We start from the raw sequence: 21,944 nt of genomic DNA on the forward strand, positions 1-21,944 counted from the left end.
TTACGCCTTCGCAGCCTCAAGCGCCTTGGGACCAGCATTTCTGCGCAGCATGTAGAGCACGCGCATGGTGTACTTGGTAATCTGCTCTTTGGTCATCACCAGCAGAGCACTCTTGAGGACGGTGTTGAAAAGCTGTGCCGAGCAGCCCTTGAAGTAGCCGCTGGGACCCTCGAGCTCGCCAATGCGCTTGAGTACCTGCACCATGGAGTTGCCCATCTCAGCATGGTGGTGGCCGTGCGAGCTCTTCTGCTGACCGGAAATCTGTTTCTTCTGTGCCTGCATCAGCACCTTGGCGCGGATGACGGGGTACGTGACGATCGTAGCCACGGCCTTCGCGATGGCCGCGAGAATAAAAGCCTCGAGCGCCGTGAGAGAGCTGACCCGCTTGGCACCGCTGGCCGCCATCTTGGAGTTCTGCAGTTGCAGCTTGAGCTTGTCGAAGATGGTGTAGTTGATCGACGGGTTGCTCACGAGCACGAGTGACGGGATGAAGCCCTTCCAGAAGGACAGCAGGCCGTCCTCGGCGTAGATCTCCTTGGCCAGGCCCCACATGGTGCGTCGGCCGGCGCCCTTCTCCTCGGCCTTTTCGTCGGCGTCGCTGGCCTCATCGTCGCTGGGCAGGATCTGCGCGCGTGTGTTGATCATCTCCAGCGGGAGCGTCATGGACATGTTGAGCGCGCCCGCCGTGGAGGCCATGAGCAGGCTCATGCCCGTGGTGATGGGCGTGTTCGAGTGCTTCTCCACCGCCGTCTTGAGGAACGAGTACCAGTAGAAGTAGGCGAAGTTGGACGACACCGTGTGCACGACCTTGGAGCTGAGCCCGGCGAAGAGGCCCTCCACGCCCTCCTGGCGGTAGATGAGCCACACGGCCACGAGCAGGTTGTGCGCCTTCTTCTTGCGGGCCGCCAGCGCCTGCGCCTTGGCCTCGGCGTCCTCCTCCTCCTTGCTGTTGTCCACGTCCACCTGACGCCGCGTCTTCACCACGTCCAGCGGGTACAGCAGCACGGCGGCGAACAGCGCGCCCATGGCGCCGGCCTGCAATAAATAAAAAGACACATAAATACATAAATAAAAATGTTTAGTAAAACAAACGATCCTGACGAAACACCGTCCAAGCGGCCCGTGTGGCTCGCAGGTGTAAGGTGTGTGGTAGGAGGCTGGAGCGACGTACGGAGGCGTCGACGAAGGCCTTGAAGGCGGGGGACGTGGGGCTCTTGACGTCGGCCATGGCAGCAGCGGAGCGGGTCTTGAGCACGGGCCAGTAATTGCGCGAATGTTGACTCGAAGTTGGTGCAGGCAGGCGCCCCGTCGGGTTCAGCTCGGCTACCCCGTCGAAATGAGTGTGATTGATTTGGAGAGGGGAAGTGTCTGCGACATGTGGCGAGGTGATGGGGACGCTCGCAATACAGTCTGTATGGGCAAAAGGTTTTTGCTGGCAGCGATAGTGCATGGTGGACAGCAATGGAAATGCTGGTGCGCTTGCTGGCAAAGCGTACGCTCGTGCGTCTTTGTCGGGTGCTGCGAAATTTCAGTGGGAAACATGGGGATCTGTCGCCAGCGTGCGTCGCTGAGGCTTTCGGCCTGGCGGATCTGCCGAGGCAGCGTCGTGGTCGCTGAGCGAGAAAGGCAGGCGTGACTAGCGAAGTCGGGAGTTAGCTTTTCAGCAGCTCGGCGTCGGCACCACTGACGGGCGGTGCCAGATCCTAAGGGATCATTCACTCGCGCATCAGCGCAAATTGTTAAAGCTGTCGGTGGTCGCGGAGCAGTCCCACCACGTTGGACGGGGAGTACATAAGATCAGGAGGGTGCAGCCTCGTTGGAATTCCTTTGGTGAAGGCTCTCAACCAGGGGTAAGATGACAAAGCTAACGCGAGTAGCGCGGTGCCACTGAGACGGTGGCACAACTTGCTATCAGAGTCTGGTGATCAGACTAAGCAAGTTGTCCTCACGAGACCAATGGCAGCCAGTGTTACAGTCAGTGTTGCAGATAACTGACAGAATACAGCCTCTGCAGCCAGGGTTGAGGCAAAGCTGTCTCCAGCCTGTGTGTCGTCGACTGCAAAGTTGAAGCCATTTGTGGTGTGAAGAGGAACCGTAAGTTAGACCCACCCGCGACTATACTAGGAAAATGCCTAAACCGTCCACTTAGTGGACTCAAGAGTGGACCGTCCGCTCGGAGGGATGCGTCGGACGGCGCTTTTCGCCAAATCCCGTCATATTTGAACGGCAGCGCGGCGGGACCGACCAGAGCAGAGCGGAGAAGCACCTCCCCTCCACGCACAGCAGCACCATGGTGAGCACGCGGCCTTGTCCCCCCTCGCCCCCCTCCGCTGCAATGCGCGCAGCTCCTCGCTCGCTCTCCCCCTGGCCCCGGTCGCTCGTCGCTAACTCTGCGCTCTGTGTGTGTCCGCGCCCCCAGGACGACCGCGACGATCTCTACGTCATGGACGAAGGTAAGGCGGCTCTAGACCGACAGGGATGGCGCTCCCAGTCGACGCGACGGCACTGACGCGTCCTTGTGCCCCCGCAGAGCTGGAGGACGGCGGCCGCTACTACGACGACGTGGACGAGCTGAGCCCGCAGCAGCGCCTCAAGCGCGTCATGTACCCGCCGCGGCTCATGGTGGACTTCAAGAGCTTGGGCGTACGTAGCTGTCGTATATATAGCGGTTGGCTGGCTGTCTGCCTGGCTGGGTGCATGCGCATTATGTGGTGTGGTGTGTCCGGACCTCTGGCTGTCTGGACGTTACGCTTGGACTAATCGCTGGCTGGCTGGCTCGACTGTGGACAGGAGAAGGCCCTGAAGCGCTACGCCAAGTTCTACCACCTCAAGGTGGACGAGGACTCGGTGAAGGAGGACCTGGCGGCGCAGGTGGCGCGCCACTTCGACATGTCGCTGGAGGTGGAGGAGGACGACTCGATCGTCGCCTTCATGCAGCGCCTGCGTAACGGCGAGCGGACGGCGGTCAAGCGCTCCACCGCTCGCGAGAAGGAGCGCAAGGCGCAGGCGGCGGCCGAGAAGGCCAAGCGCAAGTCCAACAGCCGCAAGCGCCAGCGCGACCACTCGGTGTCCGTCTCGTCGGGGCGCAACACGGCCAACAGCTCGAGCCACAGCACGAGTAACGGCAACGCCGCCAGCAGCGCGTCCAGCCACGGACACGGCAACAACCACTCGAGCGGCTCGAGCAACGGCCACAGCAGCCGGAATCACGCGAGCGAAGGGCGCAAGGCGCCGCCCCACTCGAGCACCTCCAAGCCCACCAACTCGTCGGGCGCCAAGGCCAAGAAGAGCAAGAAGGACGCAGACACGGGCGAGGACAACGAGCTCTACTGCATCTGCAACCTGCCGAGCTACGGCAACATGATCGCGTGCGACGGCAAGACGTGCCCCAACCCATCGCAGTGGTACCACCTCGAGTGTGTCGGCCTGGCCGACGGGCGTCATCCGGACACGTGGTTGTGTCCGGAGTGCGACCCCAAGGGCTTCTCCGGCGGCTCCTCTAACAGCCACAAGAAGAAGAAAAACAAACGCTCCAAGTCCCCCGGCAACAAGTGAAGGCTCTGTCTAGTCCAGCGTGTACCTGGCGACAGTGAACCTTCGCCGTTCGAGCTTGCTCGTCGCTGCCGCTTCTATGGCTGCGTGCTCATGATGCCTTCTACCACCGCGCTCTGCTTGTCTTCGATTCAAATATACCTATATTGTTGGTCGCTTATGCCTGCGTCTTGAGCTTTGTCTGTGAACAGTAGCTGCCACCGTCGTGGGTCCCTCTTTGCAAGCGATCTTACATGTAAAGGTGCTAGACGTTGCACATCCTGTAGACGAAAACGTTGCGCTAATCGGGTCTCACTGTACGTTTCGTCGTCGCATTGCAACTGAAATGGCTACAGTACAGCGGATCCACGGGTGGCAGAGCCCTGTACGGTCTCACGCAAAGGCCCAGAGCTTCACGCGCTTGTCAGCTCCCGAGGATACAAAGGCTGGCTCGGTCGGATGCCACTGCGCCTGTAGCACCTTGCCGTAGTGCTTGTGGTAGCTGGCAACGGGTTGAACAGAGGAACCGGTCACTTGCATGATGCACAGAGTACCATCAAAGGCTGCGCTGAGCAGCCACTGCCCCCCGGGAGACCAGCGCGCAGATCGGCACTCATCTTGGTGGGGAACCACAACCTGCAAAGCCTCGCGAGCTGTCGATCGTAGATCCCAAAGAGCGACGCCACCGTCTTGGTGGCCCGAGACGACCAACTTCTCATCCGTCGGGTGAAAGTGCAGCGAGAAAGCTGCGTGAGCTCCAGACGTCACCAAGCGCTCGCACCGCCTACTCCGCGTATCCCAAAGCCGAACAGTCTTGTCTAGCGCTGCACTAAGCAGCAACGTATTCGCCGACGCTAAATTCAAAGGCTGAGGCATAGCAATCGCTTGGATTTCGCCAACGTGGCCGTCGAGCGTTTGAAAAGGACTCGAGCTCGAGCTCTTTTGCGTACGTCGAACATCCCAACAACGCAACCGGCGGTCGGTTGTTGAGGCCGCCCAGAGATGATGCGGGGACCCAAACTCGAGAGCGCGCGTCTTCCCCATCGAGCCATTGACATCCCCACGCTGTATCCAGAGCTCGTCGATTTGCTGCCTCTGCAACGGATCCTTATCCCTCGTTACCAGCACCTTGACCGATCCATCAGCTGCGCCGGATGCGATCATTGAAGTAGCTCCAGCACTGTGCAGGAGATGGTGGTTGTAAGACACGCAGTAAAGGCCTGAATCGTGATGCTTGTGCCTCTCGAGCGCCACAGGAAGTAATGGCAAGATGAGGTTAAGAGAGGACGACCAGGACAATTGGTGCTGTCGTTGTTCCAGTGGAGTAGACAAGTCGAGAACTCGTAGTGCGCGTGCATTCGTACCGACTGCTAAATGTGTGCCATTTGGATGTACATCCAACGCGCGTACAGCTTGGGGTTCTTTGACCTCGGCAACGACGCTGGCACAAACTACGTGGTCAAGTGTGAGACCGTCGTAACATCGCGGGGTCTGCTTCTGAACAGGGAGTTTACGGTCAATTTCCAAGTCGTCGTGCTGGGGTTCATCCGTGTTTTTGACTTCCTCCGGTGTAATCTCAAATGGTATTCCTTTCTCGTCAAGCTGAACGTCTTGGTGGATATTTGAGGTCGTAGACGTGCTCAAAACAAGACTATGCGAACTCTTTTGAGCCCAGCTTGCAGTAAAGCGACGGTTTGAGGAAGTTGAACCAGCGAGAGTGCTTCTTCTAGCTTGTACGGTCTGCTCGTCTCGTTCTTGCTCGAAAAGTTGGTTGTCGAATGCAGCCTGACCTTCAGCGATTTCCCACACTGCAGAAATGCTAGTCGCCGATTCAACTTGGTTTTCTGCTTCTTCATCAATTTCGCCGTCTTTCGTCACACGACATTTCTCTTCTATATGCACTCCATCGAATTGGTGTAGATTTAGAAGCTCGGTTTGTGTGGCCGCTTCACTCCACTCGTTTGTCCCACAGCCCACGGCGACTTCAGCATTCTCTTTGATATTTTGTTGGCAATTCACAGCCATATCCTTCACTTCTGGTCTGCAGCTCACAGCAGCATCAGCAGTCTCCTTGATTTGTAGCTCACAGCTCACAGCAGCATCAGCGGCCTCTTTAACATCAACCTCCCAGTCGCTTTGGTTGTCTCTTTCTTGACCTTCTATCCACTGATCCTTGCGCAGACTCATGGATAGCGCCAACGAGTTGAGTTGTCTACCCCGCCACCTCGACCAATCTACAGAGTGCGCTACGCTATCAATTTCAGTCGAGTAGTGATCATTCTCGCGGAGCAACACAGAATCGCTCGGTGCATCTAGAACTAGTGGTTCATCCTTTCCCTCATCTTTCTCGCCAGTATTGTCGTATTCATGGACACTGCACGCCACCGAAATGCAGTCGTGAGCTCTGTAGTCACCACTTTGTCGGTGAAAAAGAACAGCGTCGTGGATCAGCCCAACCAGTTGCAGCTTAGGCATTATAACATACTTAAACACGTCACTCTCCTCACCACCAACAGGAGCTCGAAACAGAGGCACCAGTCGCTCGAAGCACTTCAACTTGGCTCTCGCTAGCCGCGATTTGTCCCTTGAAGTGATCCCCGCACGAGTCTGCACCATCAGCAGTTCGAGTTCGTCCAAAGCCAATCGAGCAGTTTGCAACTCGTGAGGAACCTCATCGAGACTCTGCAAGGGGAGCAACAAGGCGCGAGCTCTCTGCACGTCCCCGTCGAATACCCATTGCCGAAGCAGCGCCAGTTCCCGCGTAGAACCTCTCAGCCAAGTCACATCCAGTCCGCTCTCCTGCTGCAAGGCTAAGGAGCTGGAGTACAGCCCTTTTGCCTGCAAATACTGCGCGATGAGGTACAGCACGTCGGTGTGGTGAGGCATCGACGACATCGCTGGCGTCGCTTCACGCGCATCGAGCCGAAACTGTGGCCGAACGCAAAGTATACCAGGGAGCAGGCACGGACATCAAACGCTCTTGACATTGTCTCGTAACTTGTAAGGCGAAGTTCGCTCTAGACGAGGTAACGAGCTCGCGGACACGCGGCTCGGTGAAGGTACAACACCGTTGCATAACATAAGGATAGTTTGTTCGTATGTCTCTGGGGAAACATCATGGGGTCCTGTCTGTCTACATAACGACGATGCTGCTCTTGGGCGTGTCGGCCCCTGTGCCGCCGCCGAGTTCGCTGTCGCCCCCGGCAGTCGCCCCCAGAGCCGCAGCTCCGCCGAAGCCGCCGGCCTCCGCCTCCTGCTCACGCTTCTTCTTCCTCGAGTACATGGCGAACATGAGCGCGCCGACGATAATACAGGCGGCCAGCACGCCAATAATGATGAACACGGCCGAGCTGGTGCCGCCCGAGTCCGAGTGTGACGCCACGGAGCCGCTGGTGGCCGACGCCGGATCTGCCCTGTTGCTGGCGCCAGCCTCCTGCGACGACGCAGTCGACGACGAGTTGCTGAGCGACCCGTTGACCGACGCCGACAAGCTGCCGGAGCCGCTCACAGACGCCAACATGGAGCCGGACGTGCTGCTGGAGCCTGAAACACTAGAGGGCGTCGCCTTGGACGACGACGTGGAGGAGCTGGCCGACGTCGACGCCCTGGACGAGCTGGTGGAAGAAGAGCTGGCTGTACTGGAAGACGATCTGCTGGAAGTCTTGGAGGAGGAGCTGGAGCCTGCACTCGACGCCTTCGTGGAGCTGGAGCCCGAGCCGGACTCGCACTTGGCGCCGCTGAAGCCGGCGTTGCACGTGCAGCCGAAGCTGGGCGTGCCGTCCGCGCCCGTGGACAGCAGCGAGCACGATCCCTGGCCGCTGCACTGCACGCCGTCCACGCTGCAGCCCTCTGCACAGCAGCACAACAAGGCCAGTTAGTTAGTTCTAGCCCCCCGTGCATCATCGATCAACATCCAGCGAGCGCTAGCTCACCGCTGCAGGACGAGCCGCCGAAGTACTGGTCGCAGCGGCCGATGGACAGGCACTTGTAGATGCCGTCGCGCTGGATGCAGGCCAGCTGGCCGCTCACGGCGTCCGCGGGGCAGCCGCCGCTCGTGGCGCCGCCGCACACGGCGCCCGCCACGCAGGCCTGGATGGCCGTGGCCGAGTCGCCGGCCACGCACGTCTCGCCCGCGCCGCAGTCCGCCGTGCTGGTGCAGTTGATGGCCGCGTCCGCCAGCGCCAACGCCAGCGCCGAGCACAGCGCCGCTAACAGTCGCATATTGTCTCCCTCGCCTTCCTCTCCGGTTCTGTCGGACTGTCTGTATGTACCGCGGGCTGGCCGCTCTTTGGTGTGTGGCTCCACAACTTTCGCGGCGACAATATTCTCGCATGTCCCATACAGGGGCCAAGTGAGAAGGGCCAGAGACCGACGCTCGCACTTAGCCGGATCGGCACCAAATCCTCCAGTCGCTGAACCTCGCGGCGTTGCTCACGGCGCGTGCAATCTCCCAGGACCAGGGCTGTGGCTCAATAGTGGGGGCGCTGGGGCGCCCTCTCCCGGCGGGGTCTTCTCGGAGGCCGGCTGCGGAGACCGAGGCGAGGCCCATTTGGTGACCGAATTGGCCGCAGCGCGAGGGTGGACTGTCGGCAATATGATTCGCACCCACGCGCTGGATTCTGCGTGCCCGAGGAAGCATCGGGGTAAAGAGGCATAACAAGTCGTAGGTCCCAAGAAATTGACCGCATTTAAGGTTGTCAGTATGCGATACACGACTACGCTGCAGCTGACGGAACAATTCGAAGATGCAGGAATATTGTCACACAAAGGTAAATTAGTGGCGTGAATCATGTATCCGAGACATGATTCGGCGAGCTGGTCGACGTTGCAGGCACCTGAGCGCTAGCCTGCTGTCGAGCGCTGTCCCACGAAGATCAAGCCGCGGCAGCATTTTCAGCAACATCCAGCGCTCGACGAGCAGAGACTCTCATAATGAGGCAGGTGGCCACCCCAATGAGGCTCATTGGGGTGGCCATTTGCTAACGTCACCGAAAAGATACGCTCGACTCGTCTGAAGGTGGACCGAGGAGGACGCCTGCTCGGTCGTTTCAAGGCGAAAGGCGTCGCTTGACAACAGGCTGTCCACGCGTTTGTTTTCGTGATATCTATTATTAATAATAATACGTGTGAGCATGGGGTTCACTGTTGCCGACGGCAGGTGCTGCACGAATTGCACGTCATGGAGTGTGACAGGTTGAGAGCAAACTGCAGGCAAGGAATGTAGCTCATTCTCACTAACTTAAGTGTACGCTACCTGTGTGATGGATTAATCTTGGGCCTATCGTTGACGGCACACCCGAAACACGCTGGGTGCTGCAGCGAACTCTTCAACTCTTGTCAGCGCAGATCCACCACCACAAAGTAAGAATAACATGGACTCTATTTTGCGAGTGTTCGCTAGTGTCGGGGAGCCTGAGCCACCATAGTATAGTTGATACTGCTAGTTTGTAGGGGGAACGCGTCTGCTTACATCGTGGCGATGTTCGCTCGCGGTGTGCGGCCGGTGTGGCCGGCGGCAAGGTCTCTCTCGCCTACAGCGCCGACGCCGCGCGATGAAGCGAGTGCGCTAGCGTACTCCTCCGCCTCCTGCTGCTTCCTCCTGCGCGAGTAGGCAACTAGCAGGACCGTGCCGATCAGGAAGAAGGCAGCCATCACGAGAACGAGGATAAGAACTCCGGCGCGGATGCCACCGCGAGAAGCGCTGGATACCGACGCACTGTTGGCCACCCCGTCCGATGACGAAGAATTCGAGGAGCTAGAGGCACTGGCATCATTGTCACCATCGTCCGAAGTAGCATTGTTCTTCCCGCAGCCAACGTATCCGTTGGCAGCGCACCACAAGTCCACGGATGCATCGTTCGACGAATCCTTCAAGGCGCTCTTTTTTGATTTCTTGGACGTAGCGGTGGACGAATCCTGCTGCTCGGCGTTGGTGGACGCAGCGTCCGAGGTGTCCGCAGCAGAGTCGTCCGACTGGTCGGTAGATTTATTGGCCGCGTCCGAAGCGGAGTCCTCGTCGTCCAGCGACCCCCAGAACGAGTCGTCATCGTCGTTCGTGGTCGATGAAGAGTTCGACACCGTCGAGCCAGGAGCCACCTCGCACTTGGAGCCGCTGTAGCCGTTGTCGCAGGTGCAGCCGAAGCTCGGCGTTCCGTCAGCGTTCGTCGACATCATGTTGCACGAGCCCTGGCCATTGCATCGCACTCCGTTCACGCTGCAGCCGTCTGCATAAAACGCCACAAGCCTGTCAGCCACTCGATCACTACACCACCATTTCTTGCATAACGTATCACTTACCACTGCAAGAAGAGCCCCCGTAGTACGCATCGCACCTCGCAATGGACACACACTTGTAGATGCCCTTGTTCCCGTTCAGAATCGCGCAGCCTTCGCTGCAGTCGTTGTACGGTCTCCACAGACACGCGAGCTTGCCGCTGTCGTCCGAGGGGCAGTTGCCCATCGACGAACCTCCGCACACCGTAGGGGGCACACAGGCCTGCACGGACGTGTCCGAGTCGCCTGCCACGCAGGTTTCACCCCAGGCGCAGTCCGCCGTGGTGGTGCACGTAATAGCAGCCTGCACCGAGCCCTGGAAGGCCACGAACGCCAGCGCGGAAGCGCCGAGGAGCTGCATGACGTCGTGAATTCCTTGACTAAGGTAAAATTCACAACTGAGCCGGCATGGCTTGAGGGATGTGGTGAGACTTTCGGAGGTGGTCCAGCGGCACTGGAACAGTGCCTACCACCGAGCAGGAAGGAGACACGGAGCCGGGAACTTTCAGTGGCCGCACGTGGTTCCATACAAAGTGGCCGAGAGCAGCGCAGAGCGCGGCGTTCGAGCAGCAAAAACCAGCCAAGTCAAATCCCGCATTTAGCCTGCAGCACGCGCTCTGCCAGGCATGCAGCGTTTTTTTCGAGGCCTTGCAGGCCGGATGGCTGGCTCCGGCACGCGGTAGGCAGTGCACAGCCGCAGCGACGGTCGGCTCCCTCGTCGGCGGCGTCCAGCGAGAGAAAAAGCCGTTTGATATGGCTTCGAGATGAACCAGTTGGCGGAGTTGTAGGGGCACTCGTCATGTTCGCATCGCGGACTGATTGGAGCACTGACGTTATGATACAAGCCGCCGTCGCACCAAAGGTGCCCGCACGAGTGCACGACCCCGGGAAGACACAAAGTTTTGAGGCTACAGTAGGGTGTAGGTCCATGTTGAAGCCTCGTTACGTGTGGACATGTACTAATACATGTAGTGGGACTCACCGAATGGAAACGGGGGCTGGCCGCTTCGTGAGGACATGAAGTTGATCACCGCGCTCGACTACGCAACTGAAGGGCGAGTCGGGGCATGTGACCACGTACGGAAGCGCGTTGCCTCGACCCCCGGCTTGTGCTCGTCGGTATACACTCAGCACCAACATGTGCTGACTCAGCGCCTTCGAAAACACCTCGGCGAAAGGTGCACCTTCCAATTCGCGCGAAATAGTCGCCACCCGAAGCACCGGGCACGAATTGCTTGCACCTCCTTGCTGTGGTGGTGATGTTACGTCAGCTGACGCACTCGCAGTCGGAGACGCTGTCGCGGGTGTGAAGTAGCGCATCATGGACGCCTTGAACGTCGCCTGGGGGGAAGAATATCGACTCGCGTCGGAATGGTAGTCGCCAGCCAGAGCTCGCACCAGGTCGACCACGTACGGATTGAAGAACGACTGGCACAGGAGCGTGTCCAACACGCAGTCGACGAACACCTCGCCAGCCGCGTACGTCGGCGTGAAGCAGGGGGACGACAGATAGTCAACCTGAACTGAAGAGGGCCTGTGAAGCCGCTTGAGAGAGTTCTTCCAGCGTCGGCGATGGTCATGGATCCTCTCGTTCTGGTACTCGTTACGAGGGACATCCGAGACCCCTGCAATGGAGTCTTCGTCATCGTCTCGCGAGCTCTGGGTGTCTTCGGGTGCTCGAATCCCTCCGTGGCTCTTGTAGGCGAAGAATTTGATGCTGTTGTGAGACCTCACGACCGAGCACCCGGAAGTTCCGTCCACGTTGAGTGAACCTCTATCAAAGCGAACCTCTGGTGGTTGCTGCTGAAGATGTTCGCGGTGAAGATCATCCATCGTACGCAGCGCCAGCGTCGACATGATCACTTGGTAGTCCTCGAGATGGGAACACAAATCGTCGGAGGCGACATCCACACTGTCCTTATTCGAGACGCCAGGCAGAAGCAATACGCAACGAGCTTCGTACGCGCGGACGCGCAGCAAGTCCTCCACGTTTTCAGACATTCCGCTCTCGATGAAAACGTTAGGAGGCAGCGATCGGGACGAAGCTGCAATTTCCTCGGCACTTGGCAAGGTTTTGACCAGCAACACAATTTTTGGTCTCGCGTCGGAACTCTCTGCGTGCACTGGTGAGGTTTCTTGGGTGTAAAGCTCGTTTAGATAGCATGCCAGTTGACTTCCGTGGTCGAACGGCCCGCAGATGAGGATGTGGCCAAACAACGTCTGGCGCATAGTGAAATCAAGCGACGAACTCATTCGTGGCAGCAGCTTCCGCTTCACCCCTGACCGAAAGCCCAACTGGTGATGCTTTTGCACAACTGGGGGAGACGAGAACTCGGAGGACGTGATTGTGGAGATACTCGAAGACTCAATGGTTGTCGGTGAAGCATCAAAGACACCGGCGACTTCATTGTGCAAGTCGTTGACGTCCAGAGCACTAAAACCACCTTCAGCATTCATCGACTGCCGATCCAGAACTGTGTCCGAGGAAAATACGAGAACAGGTGCTGTCTTTTCGCCAGATTGTTCATTTCCACCAGCCACTGTCGTCGACACAGGACCATGGACAAAAGGTGGCATCGCGACAAAAGATGAGGAGGCGTGAGAATTCTGGCGGCACCCGTTTTCGCAGTCCCATTCCTCCAGTGAATCAACCGCTTGCTTTGCAATCGATGAGCTTGGTGCGATCGCGAAAACCAGATCACTGCAGCAACAGAACAGTAGAGTGGTCAAAGCATGCACTTGAGAACGGCTGACAGATGCGACTCACTTTTCTTCGAGGTGCTCACCAAACGGGCACAAACGAATACTCTTTTCGCCCCGCTGCATTGCCGATCGATCGTACAGCGCAATAAGCATGACATGGAAACTGCTCGAATCACGACCCAAACAGAAACAACCAGAATGAGAAAACAACACACCCATTTTGAAGACGACGTTACGTACCGAAGGTAGAGTTTCTCAGCAGCGTGCTCGAACAACAGTCCGTCGAAGTGCGCGGGAAGCACAACTGGAAAAAGCAAGTTCTGGAGACCACCAGCGTATTCAGCCACCCATGGAGTGTGCGAGCGACGACCTACAGCTAAATAGCGCTCGGTGGGCGAGTAAATGAGATTGAGGAGCAGAGCAGTGGCACCGGGACACACCACGTTGCGCGCCAGAATCGCAGTTCGTAGTTGTGACGTATTGAGAGCGACTTCTACCCCAGTGATGGTACGCAAGCCACGCGCATGCTTCAACGAGAGTATCTCCGTGAAACAGCGGATGCGACGTGGGTGACCTTGGTGCAATATCTGATCGTCATCACTACACAAACTGTACCCGTCGTCAATGCTGTCTCTGCTGTTGTCTTCATCGTCACTATCTCCACCCGGGCGAGGCTCAAATTGCTGCTGGTACTCCATCGTAGCGCGGAAACGAAACTTGTCAATGGCTAATGCTTGCAAAATGGAGAGCGCGTCCGTGGCTTCTACCTGCTGTGGGTCACTCTTGTTTGCCAAGATGAACACAGCTGCGGCCTCCGCGATATGAGCACGCTTGGCGTCCCGGTCGTGCAGCAAATTCCCCTTCAAATACATGGTTCGACGCCTGTAGCGAACGTTCAGTAGCAATGCCTGCAGGCCTGACGATGGCACGTCGTCAGCTAGAAACACAACGTCCATGTTGACACGACCTTGGCGAGGCCGGTAGAACTCTTTCAGAAACGCGGAGGCGTTCTCCAAACGCACGTGACCTGTGACTATCACATGGCCGCCGTTGTGAATACTTCGCCGACGCAGTGAGTAGTTCTGCATGTAATCGTGTTGTAGTGCTGAGAGCTCAATGAGGCGCGTTATTTGTTTCGGGATCACCGTCACGACCACTACAATGATGAATATAACGAAAAATTGACCTGTAAGACGCACGAACACTATGTTAGTTCTGGAAATGTCTTCGGTAGCATATGCGAGCGAGACTGTACCTCCAGTTGTGTGGGGTGAAATATCACCGTAGCCGACAGTGGAAAGTGTGACGAAGACAAAGTACATGGCTTGGTGAAATTCGAGAGGATCAAGGCCCTGATCTGTGTAGTAGCTTTCCTCAAGAATCTGGAAAACGCCGGCAGCTACAAGGATGAGGCTTAGCAGCAGAAAGATCAGCACACTGAGCCGATACTCAAAGCCTCGGTGCGACTGCATCACTCGGTAGAGCCTCAGCACAGCGAGGATTCTGAAAATGCGTGCAATGCGCAGAATTGGCAGCACACTGTTCAGCGTCAAGCGTTTGATGGCGAGCTACAGGGTTCCAGACGCAAATGAGATCAATAAACCAAGGTCCATTCAGAGAGAATACGCTTGCGTCGCCTTACCGTCAGAAATATGGGCACGATGGTGATGAAGTCGACGATGCTGACAGGCGATAAGAAGTAGCTGAGGCGATTCTGGGCGGCGTAAAGGTGCATGATCTTCGAAATGACGTCGCAGCAAAAGCAGTGAAAATATTAACCACCTTTCTTCTTTCGTAGTGTTTCAAGTGCGGCAACGTACATAGTCTGCTGCGAAAAGAGCTGTGCACACGATTTCGAAGACTTGGTACGTGGCGCTGTCAGCATCGAGTTCCGGATCATAGTACGTCTGCGAAGGACCAATAGATGATAAGTGACAAATCAAGCATTTACTTTTTGGTGGGGACAGAATCTTACATCGGCAATGGCGACCGCCACGAGCACCAAACTCAGCAGCACATTAACACCTTCGATCGTAATACCCGCAGGCCTGCAACGAAAGAGAGCTTCAGCAAAATCAAATGTACAACAGCTGTCCCTGCACCTTCGATATCAATACCCGTCCAGGAAAGTCTGCAGCCTCTCTTTGAGCGTCCAGACATGAACGTCCCCAATTTTGGCTGGAACTGGTCGTCGTAAGCTGTGACGTCGTCGTAACTCGCCACTCGGAGACTGTAGGCCCCGATAATCGCACGCTGGCTCCGCAGACTTCATCTCATCGTAGTCGGCCATCTCCCACCCTACAGTTTACGGTTTAAAATACACACTGGCGCCGTGATGTCCGATGGAAAATGGAGAACGAGGCCTCGACATGGCACCACGCTCGTTGGGTCGTGATTGGCTCGACGACGAACATTTGATTATGCGCGAATCGCGCAATGCGACGTGAACTTCATGGCCATGAATTTCAACGGTTGTGGAGCTGTGACTGTCTATTAGATGATGTTGAACTCCGGGTGCTTGGCCCTGTACTTCATGACCAACTCGAGGTACTTGGCGCCAATCTTGTCCGGGAGTTTCTGGAAAAAGGCCTTCAGCTTGGCCAAGTTGGACATCCCCCGCTCTTCGTCCTCTCCGATCGCCTTATTGCTGCCCTTGAGGTAGCGGCCGGTGCCCTCTTTGCTGGTGATCGCAGGGTTTGAGCGTTGTTGACCTGGACGGAGTTGTCGGCGATGGAGAGGCCGTTGGTGCTTGCAATGAGGGTGGTTGCCGCCAGCAGTACAAGGAAGGTCACACGCATGGTCAGTGTACTGTATCTCTTGTCGGGCGCAGGCACTTGAGCAAATCTGGGAATGAACTTGCGGCGCAGGCTTCTATCGGATACCTCCTCGCTCTGCGAGTCGTGGTTCTGGAAAGTCGTGTGAGATGGGGGCGTCATTTCTACCTGCGCGACTTGTTTCTCGCTCAGGTACCTGCATCATTGAGCTGTGCCGGGAAGTACTGGTCTACTTAGTGATGGGCACCTGCCACTGGTGGTTCGTGAGTCATGACCCATGACTCAGCCCCGCGAAATCAACGCATGGCATCCGTCACAAACTCCAAGACGTTTGCACCGTTCAAAGAACCTGGATACCCCCAGCCTAGCAAATGAAAAAGTACATCCTGATAACCACAACACGGGTATCCGTTTGTATAATAAGAAATGGTCACTTAAACTTCCGACTAGCTAGCGATTCACAATGAAAGACAACCATTACCACTGCTAGTACGTGTAGCTGGATTGTATTCGTACTTGCAAGTTGTCGCATTGCACCACGCAGGACCAGGAGCATACGGCGCCATTCGCAGGTCTTAGATCTGGGATCAGTCTGCCTGCTGCATGTCCGGCTACATGCATGCAAACGAGGACGAAATTTCTGACGTTCCGCGCAAGCCGCGATCGCGTATAGTACGACGACACTCCCGTCGTGTACACGCCACAGCTGGTGAAGATCACCAGGTGGACTCCGCTATGTACTGGATGTGTATTGTGGGAAGTGGCAGCCTGCATGCACCACCTCCTCGTTGACTACTGGCAAAAATAAGATAATACAATCGTAGGCGTCGGTACGGAGGATAGAGAAATTCGGTAAGCGGGGTTGAATCGGAGGCCACCCTGAGCGCAGATGGCGTTAACCACGGCAAATAAAATGAAACGTACGAGAATCTAAGTCAAGGTCAAGTGAAAACGACCGTACGTGACACGTGTAATAGCAGATGCATTGAACGAACCCTGGAAAAACAAATTTACCTTAGTCTAGCTCGTAATTAAATTCCTGCTGCGAAATGCTGGCATTCGAGATGTTTCAACCATTTGACTGCAAATTTCAGTAGATGAGAAACGGCGAATTTCGTTGGAGAACCTACAGTCGTAACCCACGAGCCGAAGTTGGCAAACCTGGCGTCGGTAACGCTGATTCCACCGAGCAAAGTTAACAACTTGCGCTGCTTGCTCATATCGATGCCCCCCCCCCCCCCCGGAAATATTGGTGATCATTATGTTCGTCTGGCATTATCGCGGACTTCGTTCGTGCTGGCATTATGATACGACTTGAAGGTAAAAAGTGATTTCAATGTGTTTTGATGGTCTGAGTTCATGCACATTATTAACTGTGCACGAACGTTGATGAAGTGTTTCCATATCTATCCTCAGGCAAGAAAAGCTTGACATAATTGGCCACCGCATTCCCTTCTTCCGAAGTCGGTACTATATATATGTAGTAGCACCCGCCTAAATATTAGCTGTGAAGCGCCAACAAGTGTTAGTTTAGTAAATCTGGGATACTTAATACATGGTAGTAATTCTAGGCTATGTCTAACTCCTAGTTGCCATTACCATTCACTCCGCAACATTATTGAATCTTACAATAGACTAATAATCGTGGGTTCTGTGCAGCGCATTGTTTGTTTGCAGTTCCTAATAAAAACGCCTTTGCTCGAGACCACTACTTTTTCATACGAATTCATGTTTGGTTTGGCAAATTGCCAATCGTTTTTGCAAAGAATTGGTTGGATCGTAAATTACGCGAATTACTGAACCAAAATTAACGCTTACACGAGTTTCCTTCCAGCTTTCGAACCACAACCTCGAATAGGGAACAGGTAAAAACTAAATTGTGATAAAATATGAGACCAGTGCTAAAGCGCCCGCTGCATGCTAAGCGTCTGCAAATTAAATTCCAGAGCTGTTCCGGGCGAACAACGCCTTTGTTTTTAATATTAATTTTTGGTATCCCTGACGTTGAAATGACTACTTGCTTGTCGTAGCTGTCAAGTCCAACTACACAGCTCGCTTCTTGCCCACTATTGCTAGCGTGCTGTCTTGGAATAGGAATTTTCGGCACCCTGTAACACACATGTAATTGCAGCATAAAAATATGAACCGCACTACGTCAAGTAAAATAATTGCGTTGAAATATATCCTTCGCAAAAGCAGTGCTCTCTTGTCAGCTAAACCTCAACACGAGTGAAGGTACTGTGTACCGATTGTGGTGAAGTGTCATACTTGTCTTAGTGACTTTCAATCAACGACGTGAAGGAGTCTTCACTATTTTGATTGTATTAATCCATCATAGAAATACATTGTTACTACCTCATCTTTGCTTAAGGTAATGCTCTCAGCTCATTGTTTTGCTTCAGCTGAACTTAGCTGAGTTAATCGAGTTCAAGGCGCCATGTTGCCAGAACTAACGAACATTTCCTCCTCCTCGAATCGTCTCTCCCTGATATCTACAAATAATATTGATCAATGCAATGCAATACGTTGTTGCCATCACCGGAACTATGCATCTATTGTCTAATTCGTACTTGTGGCTTGCTTGCCTGCTCAACGCTCGACAGCTTAGCGCTTCCGATGCTAATTTGTTTGTTTTGGTTTTCAGTAAGGTGCATTGTTGTCACTTAACGGTTCGGATATACTGTAGCTAATTTGAACGAACGTCTTTCACAAATTCCATGAAGTCCTAACAGAGAAGCCCGGGGTTTGTAAACGATTTTTGCTCTGAGCTCGACGTCAGAGCATAGGTGAAATTTTGTGGATCGTCCTCATAGCGTTTCTTCGCCCACTGCAGGTAGAGGTCGCCAACCTTCTTGCCGAATCGCTTTCGATCCGCGTTGGCTTGCTTGACGATAGGAAGTTTCGATAAGTCTTGAAACTTGGGAAGTTTGAAAACTACGGTAAGCTTGGCGAAACTATGAGACACAGCAGCTCTCTCTTCGTTATCAGCATCCGTGGTTGCAACATTCTTGCCCCCTGAAGATTACGGCGGCCTTCACTGGAGATTTTTCGGGTGGAATCAATCGTATGTTTGTTGACCTGGGCGGAATTTTCGCCGGCGGTGAAGGTGGCGCAACAGGCGATAAAGATGACGATCACCAGTAGAAAGATCTGGCTGTGACGCATAGTAGAGATTCCAAGCGATTGATTGTTGTCTAGTGTTTCTTGCTGGGGCTTTGGCGCTTAGGGGCCAGTCGTGAAATGGTCAGTAAAATTGCCCCCATCTCAAAGCTAGCGAAGGATATGGGCATGTTGGTGTTCGGGTGCATATTTGTATATTAACGTTAATTTTGCTGTGCGTAATGCTGGTACTTTTGTGGCTGTGTGCAATCTTTTCCATGAGTATGGGTATTGGTTGACGGAATAACCTCGAGCAACAAATTCGTAGCTGACTTGGAGGCTATAACTAGCAAACGGACAATCACTTGTACGAACAGCACTTACAGTTGGTTAGTGTGTGGTAAAATTCACAAGTATGTCTGCGGAGCACACTAAGCACACCCAACTTTATTTAATTGTTTCACGAAAGCATATACTACGTACTTCAAAGCAGTATGTAGGATTTGCGAGCAAATATCACTAGTCAAGTTATAAGTTGTTGGATAGTTGTTTCGGTTTCATCGGTCAAACCCATAGTTCCCGTAATTACTGGAAGTATCACGAACGTCGTGACACGAAGAATGAATTGAAAGGCAGCACGAACAGCGCTGCCCCGAACCACAACAATCGTGGACTTTCGTCACGGTGGTGTCATCCAACCGGCCTATCGGCAACCGCTTTCATTATTGCTACTTCGACGTGCAATTACGTGGTCACAGTACTAACTTGCACTTCTCGTTTCCTTAGACATTGTTTGGAATGATATTTTACGAATCAATGATCGGCTGTCGTCTATGAGTCCTACCCTATGTAGCTTCGTGAAGTTCGGCTCTAAGTATGCTGGCCAATAATCCTAGCAAGGAGATAGGTCCCAATAGCAAACACCGCGATACCTCCAACGAACTTCAGTTCCTTCACCACGGCGGGGTTCTGGAGGTTGAAGCCGCGGTCCTCCACGACTTGGTTCTTCTTGAACGCCTGGGCTAGTTCTGGATTCTTCCGAAGCATGGATCGTAGCTCGCCGGCAGCTAGCCTTACATCTGGATCGGCCATTCTCTCTTTAAGCGTCGCCTTGATCTCGGCCTTGGTGATCTTCTTGTTATCTTGGAGACCGCGGTGCGCGTCAACATTATCAACTAAGTTGGTTTTAACCTCGAGGTGGTTAACCAGCTGTGCGTTGGCAAACCCATCGCCCCACGCGACGAAGATAGCGGCAACAAGAAGTAGGAGGTAGCCCCCACTCATCCTTTCCAGCGACCCAGTCTGTTGTTGAAGGTCAATCAGGAAATGAAAGGCTGCCGAATGTTTCGGTAGGCGGAGATGGGAGGGACTCGTTTTCCGTACATCTGAAATCTCGCCGTCCGAACAGCTTCTGCAGCATACACTTGGCAAGTAACTTGGGATAATACAGAGGCGGAGACTCGGTTTTGTCCTGAACATTGTCTGGTTCCGCTGCGGGTATCTATGATTGGCCATAATAGTCCACGTCATGAAGGCTGGAGCCAATTAGGAATAATGGTGCCCTGGCGTCTACTTTTCACGATCTCATGATGAAACAGATGAAATTAAAGCGAGGTACAGATGGGTATGTACTCAGAAATATTACCGTATTGATTGGCAATACATAAAGAAAATAGGTATTGTTGACCATAGGCAAATTGAAACTTGTATTATTGTGTCGAAACGAACTGAATTGATGAAGTCGCGGGACCGACGCGTTTTCATAGCGTACCACCAGCTCAGTGGTGCATTCGTCTTTGTGAGGCTACTTCAACTTCGCTATTGGTAGTGTCTCATTTTGCCGTCATTGCGACGGTACGCTATTAAACGAACTCTTCTTCGTCGTCCACGTCGTTTTATGGGAATCTGTATGAAATTTGTACAAAACTACGAGAATCAGTCCAGTTTTAGCATTGAGCACAGGAATAACAGGTTTTTCAAGTCAATTCCAGCTTGGTAGCGGTGTACACTGTACTAAAGTATTTGAGTGCTATATTGTTATGTATGCAACAATATATATTAAACACTTTAGTGCGCCGCAACGCGGTGCACCAGCCTACTACTTATAAGATGCGCCAGTACTTTTAAGGCTCCTTGAGTTCAAGCTTTTTTGCAATAAAAGTCTAATGGAATGCTATTGGATACATAAATATCGATAGACAAAAAAAGCAAGAATCGCGGGCTCGAATGAATGCACCAAATATGAATGTTTTTTTATTTACTCAGCGCGTTGGTGTACTAGAATCTCAGTCCATAGAGTAAAACAGTCTCAGCATCTACAATCGTGAATAACAGCAAGCAGACATCGCCGCAACGATAGCACCTCCTAGAGAGTAGAGTGAATTAATGGCTGTGGGCACCCAAGTTTGACCAAAGGTGAATCGGGGCTTTCTTGGTAGGAAGCAGCATCAAATTTAGTGTTTGCATAAACACTGGCTGTATAGCTGACGCCGAGTAGGTGTTTGCAAGCGAGGAAGGATTAAAACCACGTCGAAAAGGGATGACTTCCGCGTGTGTCATTCATTCGGATTACCAGAGCGTGATGTTTAATATAGAAATTAATTGTACGTCGATCCATTCAGGAGCATTCTTACAACGACGCCTACTTAAGCCCCAACGGCATGGCGAGGCAGCTAAAGCTCGGGAAAAATATGTTGGGTCGCCTAAATATCTCCCTGACCTCGTCACCTTCACCTTCAGCTTTTGAACGGCAGGCAAGGAGCTTCTATCTACTAGCGCGTCAATATCCTACAGGCAAGTGCGATGCGGGAGTACAAATATATGCAATCGCATGCCAGGACATGCATGTTGTGGCTTCAGTCACCGACCGGTCGTACCAATGCGTTGTGTCGCGTATGCTGCGTATGCTCACGTCTTCCTCGTCTGCTCTCGCTCAGTAAACGTGGTAATACATGTTGTGCATTCTGTACCTAACCACCAGCACGAAACCCGCGGCAGGCTATGAGAAGGACGTTCTATCGGAGTCTGCGTGGATAAGGATGTGCCGGGTTGGCGGTTAATTCGTTTTAGCAAATGATGCGGAACTAATTCGCAACCTTTGCAAACTGTTTATTGGTGTATAGTAAAAAGTACTAACATGCTGATGAAGTTAGGCGAATTTATCCAAGACATAATGATCGAGTTAAACAAGTTTATGTTTAAAAAGCGGTATTACGTGAACTCATATTTGCAAATCAATTTTGCTACGTATTGCAATGTTTTCCATGAGCACGGATTTCGATTGACGAAGTACATACATGTAGTGACCTCGAACAACGATTTCGTAGCTGATTTGGAGGTTATAACATGGTGCAAACGGACAACACGTCTGCAAACAACACTTACAGTTAGTGCACTCAGGGTGAGCTCCCGCTGAACGGGCCCACGGTGGCACCAGGGTCCCCGCGACTGTGGAAGGTGTCAACATCATTCTTAATCATATCCTTTAGGCGTGCTATCATAGATTCACCCATGCCGAATACTGCACGAACTTGAAGAGCAGGAAGGCCTTGACGAGGCAAGGCC

The 21,944-nt window shown here is 53.8% G+C and overlaps 6 protein-coding genes across 6 annotated transcripts; 1 reads left to right on the plus strand and 5 right to left on the minus strand.

Moving 5' to 3' along the window:
* IUM83_02836 (Mitochondrial Carrier (MC) Family) lies at nucleotides 1–1,228 on the minus strand (the record flags this gene model as incomplete). The annotated part of the gene is made up of 2 exons (XM_067926787.1): nucleotides 1–1,035; nucleotides 1,172–1,228. 2 exons carry the CDS (start codon nucleotides 1,226–1,228, stop codon nucleotides 1–3), a joined length of 1,092 nt encoding a protein of 363 aa, XP_067784021.1.
* A 1,062-nt stretch (nucleotides 1,229–2,290) lies between these two features.
* IUM83_02837 (Chromatin modification-related protein YNG2) lies at nucleotides 2,291–3,555 on the plus strand (the record flags this gene model as incomplete). Its single annotated transcript, XM_067926788.1, has 4 exons — nucleotides 2,291–2,293; nucleotides 2,420–2,453; nucleotides 2,531–2,643; nucleotides 2,791–3,555. The coding sequence occupies 4 exons, from the start codon at nucleotides 2,291–2,293 to the stop codon at nucleotides 3,553–3,555; spliced, it is 915 nt and encodes a 304-aa protein (XP_067784020.1).
* A 3,109-nt stretch (nucleotides 3,556–6,664) lies between these two features.
* IUM83_02838 (Glycoside hydrolase) lies at nucleotides 6,665–7,752 on the minus strand (the record flags this gene model as incomplete). The annotated part of the gene is made up of 2 exons (XM_067926789.1): nucleotides 6,665–7,380; nucleotides 7,464–7,752. 2 exons carry the CDS (start codon nucleotides 7,750–7,752, stop codon nucleotides 6,665–6,667), a joined length of 1,005 nt encoding a protein of 334 aa, XP_067784026.1.
* A 1,245-nt stretch (nucleotides 7,753–8,997) lies between these two features.
* IUM83_02839 (Glycoside hydrolase) lies at nucleotides 8,998–10,165 on the minus strand (the record flags this gene model as incomplete). The annotated part of the gene is made up of 2 exons (XM_067926790.1): nucleotides 8,998–9,755; nucleotides 9,829–10,165. 2 exons carry the CDS (start codon nucleotides 10,163–10,165, stop codon nucleotides 8,998–9,000), a joined length of 1,095 nt encoding a protein of 364 aa, XP_067784158.1.
* A 617-nt stretch (nucleotides 10,166–10,782) lies between these two features.
* On the minus strand, nucleotides 10,783–15,120 carry IUM83_02840 (Calcium-activated potassium channel slowpoke; the record flags this gene model as incomplete). Its single annotated transcript, XM_067926791.1, has 8 exons — nucleotides 10,783–12,505; nucleotides 12,572–12,670; nucleotides 12,748–13,693; nucleotides 13,763–14,075; nucleotides 14,150–14,245; nucleotides 14,328–14,414; nucleotides 14,483–14,555; nucleotides 15,038–15,120. 8 exons carry the CDS (start codon nucleotides 15,118–15,120, stop codon nucleotides 10,783–10,785), a joined length of 3,420 nt encoding a protein of 1,139 aa, XP_067784265.1.
* A 4,130-nt stretch (nucleotides 15,121–19,250) lies between these two features.
* IUM83_02841 (uncharacterized protein) lies at nucleotides 19,251–19,664 on the minus strand (the record flags this gene model as incomplete). The annotated part of the gene is made up of 1 exon (XM_067926792.1): nucleotides 19,251–19,664. One exon carries the CDS (start codon nucleotides 19,662–19,664, stop codon nucleotides 19,251–19,253), a length of 414 nt encoding a protein of 137 aa, XP_067784306.1.
* Nucleotides 19,665–21,944: the final 2,280 nt, after the last annotated feature.

The sequence above is a fragment of the Phytophthora cinnamomi genome, assembly GCF_018691715.1.
Source record: "Phytophthora cinnamomi strain GKB4 chromosome Unknown Contig92, whole genome shotgun sequence".
Classification (NCBI taxonomy): domain Eukaryota; phylum Oomycota; class Peronosporomycetes; order Peronosporales; family Peronosporaceae; genus Phytophthora; species Phytophthora cinnamomi.